This window comes from Oryzias melastigma, linkage group LG17, assembly GCF_002922805.2.
Source record: "Oryzias melastigma strain HK-1 linkage group LG17, ASM292280v2, whole genome shotgun sequence".
NCBI lineage: Eukaryota > Metazoa > Chordata > Actinopteri > Beloniformes > Adrianichthyidae > Oryzias > Oryzias melastigma.
The window spans coordinates 4,886,318-4,893,213 of NC_050528.1; the positions used below are offsets into that span (position 1 = coordinate 4,886,318).

Below are 6,896 nucleotides of genomic sequence, written 5' to 3' on the forward strand. Positions count from 1 at the left end.
TTTACTGAGTAATCCTCTTAATTGTTCTGTGCAGCATGAAGAGCAAAAGTGCTTTCTTTCACTGGGAAGATTTTCTCTGCTTGAATCTCTCAAAAATCGCACCTCAAACACTTTGGGTGGATCGAAAGCTTAAAGGTGACTCATTATTTGGAATCAGAGGTTTTACTGGATCTCCTGAGAACTATAAATATCTTATGATCCAAACTTGAGGTGAAAATGCATTCATTGAACTGTTTTAATGCAAATAAACTATTTAATGATTTGCTTTTGTTTTTCCAATGGAATATTTGTCAGTTTTTGCATGGAATAGAATTATATCTAAATAAATTTTACCCTAATTACATATTTAAAGACTACATTTGAAACTAGAAAAGTTGCATTACCTGTAATAATGCTCGTGTGAATGTTTTTTGTTAAGTAGCCACAGAAGATGCTGAAGAGCTTTGCTGAAAATGATGTCGGAATTTACTTTGATTGCTGAAGGGATTTGCCAAAAATGCAAAAGCTATTTCCAAAATGTTCAATTTTCTAACAGACTGCAACTTGTGTTAAAATAAGAATTTTGAATTTTGACCTCAATTAATGAAAAATTTGTAGTAAAATTGCTTAAAAATCCCTACATGCCAATTTTGCAAAAATATTTAGTGCATCACTTAAATATGAGCTGAACTCCCAATTAGGCCCCAAAAAACCTCAATAGATGCCAAATTAGCCAAAAAAGCTAGCTTGTTGCTTAAATACTAGCTAAACTCCAAAAAAGCATAAATTCCTCAGTAATTGAAATTAGTCAAAAACGTTAGCATGTTGCTAAAAGAGAAGCTAAACTCTAAATTAGCCTATAAAAACCCCAGTAGATAACAAATTAGGCTACTGTAAATCATTAGCCTTTAGTTAAAATATTATCTAACTCTAAATTGCCTGAAATTACATTGTAAACTAAATTAGTCAAAAACGTTAGCCTGTTGCTAAAAGAGAAGCTAAATTCTAATTAGCTGATAAAACAAATTAACCAAAAATTTTAGCATGTTGCTAAAATAGAAGCTAAAGTCTAATTAGCCGATAAAATAAATTAACCAAAAAATTTAGCATGTTGCTAAAATAGAAGCTAAAGTCTAATTAGCCTATAGAAACCTATAGATAACAAATTTGCCACAAATGTTAGCATTTTGCCTAATACCAGCTAAACTCCAAGTTGCCTTAAATTACATTGTAAACTAAATTAGTCAAAAACGTTAGCCTGTTGCTAAAAGAGAAGCTAAACTCTAATTAGCTGATAAAACAAATTACCCAAAAATGTTAGCATTTTGCTAAAATAGAAGCTAAAGTCTAGTTACCCTATAGAAACCTATAGAAAACAAATAGCCAAAAATGTTAGCATTTTGCTTTAATACTAGCTAAACTCTAAATTGCCTGAAATTCCTCAGTAAACTAAATTAGTCAAAAAACGTTAGCCTGTTTCTAAAATAGAAGCTGAACTCTAAATTAGCCTATAAAACCCCCAGTATATAACAAATTAGGCTACTGTAAATCATTAGCCTTTAGCTGAAATATTATCTAAATTGTAAATTAGCATAAAAACCTCTGTGGATGACATTTTAGCAAAATAAAAAAATAAATAAAAAAAGCTACCACATTACTAAAATACTAGCTAAACTCCAAAATATCCTGAACTTCCCTTGTGAACTAAATTAGTCAAAAACGTTAGCCTGTTGCTAAAATATTAGCTAAACTACAAATCTTGTGAAATTTACTATAAAGATAAAAACATAGTCCATGAATATATTTAAAGGTTTGTTGCTAATCTACTTAAAAAATTGAAATTTGAAGACTTTCTCGTTCATTTCCTATGAGGCATATTTTGTTCAATATTTCAAAAATTATAAAGTTTATGAAAACCAAAAATACAAGCAGTAATGTACTGAAGGAGCTGAACGTTTTGATACCAAGATTGCTGAAATTGCAAAGTGCGATTGAGTTTTACATATCAAAAAACGTATGGAAAGGAGTAGGAAAAACACTATACAAATACAATACACATACATACAACACAAATACAAGAAAAGAAAAAAATACATTTTGTCAACATTTGATCTGAATTCATATAAAATTCTTGCATAAAAAGCTCATTGAAAACTTCCAAATTTAAATTATGTGAACAGGAAATATAACCAAATATAATATATCACCTCTAAAGGTCAAATCACAGATTTTTAACGGTTTATTGTAATTTAGCCAATCAAAATCAAGAAAATGTAGTTCGTATAACAGGGCTCTCAAACTCAATTTCCCTTGAAGCCACTGAAGGCAGAGTCTGGCTGAGGCTGGGCTGTACGGAGCTCCATTTGTGCCAAAAATATGTTTTTGTGTCCACTGTCTGTATCTTCGGTCCATTGTCTATGTCTACTGAACAAGTTTATTGAACATGTGTTCGTGTTTATGTAGTACTTAGCAATATATATTTTCTGCATGTCCTGTGAAACAACAGGAGCTTAATTACTTAAAGCTAATTAATTGATCATGTAATATGTGTCTAATTAATGTATTATTATCTGATTGCTTGAAATAAACCATTTTATTCTTTCATTCATTCATTTAAAGCTAATTAATTCCACTCAGGCTTCCACTGGGTGCATTAATTTCCGATAATGTACAATTGGTAGTACATTATCCCGCTTTTAAAATGGTTATGTACAAAATTTGATTTTTATTACCTTTTTTTTTATTGTTTAGATCACATTTTCACAAAACCAAACTATTTGATAAGTTATGCAGACGGTTGTCATAGTAACACGACAACACATAGCTGAGCCAGTGTCCGACCTTGACTGAAGAGGCAAAGGAAAGCGATATATATATATATATATATATATATATATATATATACATACTCATCGTCATGATGGGTTAAATAAAGCATCAGTTCAGAGAGAAAGTAAAGTAAAAACTGGGTTAATCTGAATAATTTTTTTAATCAATTGACGCCTGAAATCCAAACATTTTTTTGTCTAATATTCTTTCCACATTTTATTTATCTTTATTTTTAAAAAATGCCTTCAAAACATTGAATGCAGGGATAAATTATCCGTCAGCCAACATCTTTGAAAATAAATTCCTTTTTTTTCTTGAAACAATTCTATTTAGGCATAAAACAATAAAACCACAACAAAACAATAATGTTGTGCGCATGTGGAGTCAGGAGCTTCGTCAAACTAACTTTTCCACTTTCTGACACAAATAAAAAATGTAATTAGTGTTTGGAAAGCCCCCTGATGAACCATCACGCCGTCAGGAGTGTGCTCTATCTCCTGCTACATGACAGCTGGACTGACTGTCTGAATCTGAACAAAGTGGATGAGTAGATTAGAACACATTCAGTGACAGCATGGCACAACTGGGAGGTTGAGTTGTGGCACCTTGGGGGTCAGCAGGGCCTCATTTGTGAGCTGGAAATAGGACTGAAGCTTTGAATCTGCATCTGCTGGGAGGCAGAGACCACAATCATGCTTTGAGGTTTTTCCATTCATTCCGCAAAGGAATGGCATTTTACCTTAATCCTGCAGTATTTACAGAGGCTCTAAATTTAGACTTAAACTGAGGAATTGTGGAGCAACAGCTCCCTCTGCTGGTGACATAGGGGAAGTACCACTATTTTTGGATGTGATTTCATCAAGAGAAAGAATGGATGTTAAGTTGAAAAAAAAATACTTGATGAATAATATGAATACATTTAATTAGATGTATTTGTGAAAGAAATTATAAGAAAATAGTAAAAAAAAAAAAAATCTGCATTTCACTCACATTTTAACGTTTTAACTCCAGAGCTCCAGTGTTTATGTTCTTTGATTTACTGTAACTTTTCATCCATTAACACGAACAACGTCATTCCAACAGATTCTGAATCTGCAGGAGAAAAGCCCGCCGCTTTCCTCCTTCAGAATCTGCTGGAATGACGTTGATCATGTTAACGGTTGAAAAGTTAGATTATCTTGAAGACGCCTCAAGTGTTAAAGGGTTAAGATATTTGTTCAGACAAATAAAAAACATAAATATTTTTTTACATTTATTTTTAAAATTTGCTTTTTTTGTTTTTTAAATTACGACAGGGGTCCCCAAACTTTTTCTTGTGAGGGCCACACAACTCTTTTTTTCTTTAATTTCCTGAAAGCCACATGGCCAAATTTTAAATAATGTATTTCTTTAATATTCACAGAAAAAATAATACTAAAACATTTTTAAAACTAGATATATGGCATTTTCTGAGATAAATTAATAGCTGAAGATGCTTAAATTGATAGCTTAAAATACTGAAGCTGAAAGCTTGCAAAAATATTGGCCAAGAGCCAAATTAGACGAAAAACTAAAAAAAAAAATCAAAATTTGCCAAAACAGCTAGCATGTAGCTAAAATATTAGCTAAACTTCAAAATAGCCTAAAAAATGGGAAAAAAGCGTATATTAGCCAAAACAGCTAGCATGTAGCTGAAATATTAGGTAAATGACAAATTAGCCTAAAAAAGTAGAAGAATGTCTAATTTAGCTAAAACAGCTAGCATAAAGCTAAAATGTTAACTAAACTCCAAAATAGCCTGAAAAACTAAAAAAAAAAAAAATCTAATTTAGCCAGAAGAGCCAGCATAAAGTTAAAAGTTTGCTAAACTTTAAATTAGCTTGAAAAACTGAAAAATTTAAAATTTAGCTAAAGCAGCTAGCATAAAGCTAAAATATTAGCTTAACTCCAAAGTGGCCTAAAAAACTGAAAAAAATGTTAACTTAGCTAAAACAACTAGCATGAAGCTAACATTTTAGCTAAACTCCAAATTAGCCTGAAAAACTTAAAAATGTCTAATTTAGCTAAAACAGCTAGCATAAAGCTAAAATATTAGCTAAACTCCAAATTAGCCTGAAAAACATGAAAAATTTCCAATTTAGCCAAAACAGTTTAGGGGCGGGGCCAGATATGGAGTAGGGCCAGATCCGGCCCGCGGGCCATAGTTTGGGGACTTGAATTACGACTTGAAAGCTTTTTCTTACGGAGCACTCAATTGTTAAGCATCAGAACATCAAAACAGAATATTATCTCAACAAATGTGTTTATTTTTGCAGGATCAGCACATGGATGTACAGAAAACAAAGTGACATTTTTATGAGTTAGATCGAAAATGAAGAAAATGAAAAATGTTTTTTTACAGAATGAGGTGACCCTTGTTGGCTTTAATATGTCCTGTCATGAAGCACCTGAATGTCAATCAGCTTTTTTCTTAGGATGCCATAATGTACTTTACAAAAGCTTCGTAATTGATGCAGCCGTTCGCATCCTCTTGGTTCTGCATCAGTTGCTCCACTTCATCCTCCCTCATCTTTTCACCTGGAAGCAGGAGACCGGTCAGCTCGGGTAGGTTTGGTGGAACTGGAGTGTCAGTGAAGAACCTACCCAGTGTTGCCAGGACGTGCCGGAGCTCTGCTCCCATGACGGTGCCGTTCCCTTCCTTGTCAAAGACCCTCAGACCCTCCACGAAGTCCTCAAATGTGCCGCGGTCCTTCGCTTTGCAGATGTGCTGGTGAATGGGCAGGAACTGGTCAAAGTCGAGCATCTTGGTTTGCATGTCTGCGGTAAAAATTGAAACAGATTTAACTATTCTGATCCAATTAACAGTCCAGAAATCAAACTCTTCACTTTTTTGGTCTTTTCAATCTGCTGAGACTGGAATTACTCTCAGAGTGGATGCTTTCATCTCATAAAGGGATTTTAAAACCCATTTTAATGACCATTTTCACGATAAAAGCTGCAATGATTTTAGTTTGTGTTTTTATCTTATTCTATTAATTTTATTTCTTGTTCTTGTAAACTTTTTCTTTCTTTTCTCAAAAGGTCTTGCCTTTTGCCAGACCCACAGTTGTGAATAACAATGTTCTTAATCTGTCCTGCCTGGATTAATACAGGTTAAAACATAATTTAGAAAAGAATAAATACATGAAAGAACTAATTCAAAAATACACAAAAAGGAAAAATAATTTCACATGTATCCAAGAAATTCAAATTTAAACAAAAAAATGCCACTGTGTGAGTTATTCTAAGCACTTTAATGTAAACCACCAACATATAACTTTATGCTATATTGCAAAAAATGTACTTGTTTATGTATAAATATATCAGTTAAAGTGCCTTTTTTATTTGTTTTATTATATATGTATCTCTTTTTAATATATATACATTGTAAAGTAAATATTATTTTTTACAGAAAAACTGCAAAATTTTGTTGACTTTACAGGTTTTTATATGTGTTTTAGTTATGATTTTTATACAGCTAATCACTTTGCTTTTTTTCTGTAATTTAATAATTTGTAGTTTTTACTGAATTTCTCTGGTGCCGTTAAAATATTTTTTTTTACAGTTTATGTAGGCTAAAACATTTTTTTTAACTCTATAATTTGTTTTTCCAGAAAAATAACAAGGGCTAGGTTGATCAAATTGATTTCAATCAATCTAAGCTTAATAGATTGAAAACTGATCCATAAAAATAGAGATCATTACGCACATAAAGCTAGGTTCACACTGGACGCCGAAGCGCCGCAGAGCGGAGTGCGCGCGGCGTCCACTCTCTCCTGCAGTTCACACCAGATGCGCATCATGATCGCATTTGTCACTCCCAGAGTTTTATTGTGAAAATGGGTTATATTTTAAAAATAAACCAGTTTTTTTTCATGTATCTTGATGTAACTTCCTGTCAGAATTGACGCGGACCGCTCGCGCACAAAGTAGACCAGACGCCGAAACGATCCGCTGCACGGTGTGAGCCTCCCGTGGAGGACTGCGCCGCTCTGCGTCTGGTGTGAACCGCAACATCAACAAGTGGTTAACAAGTGCGCCTTCATTCTGTGTTGCTTCCGGAACCAGTG

General features: G+C 33.0%; 1 protein-coding gene across 1 annotated transcript; it reads right to left on the minus strand.

The window, feature by feature from the left end:
- Positions 1–5,070: 5,070 nt before the first annotated feature.
- On the minus strand, positions 5,071–5,604 carry myl13 (myosin, light chain 13; the record flags this gene model as incomplete). Its single annotated transcript, XM_024273996.1, is given in 2 exon segments — positions 5,071–5,364; positions 5,431–5,604. Coding segments are annotated over 2 exon segments (281 nt in total), but the record flags the coding sequence as incomplete, so codon positions are not given.
- Positions 5,605–6,896: the final 1,292 nt, after the last annotated feature.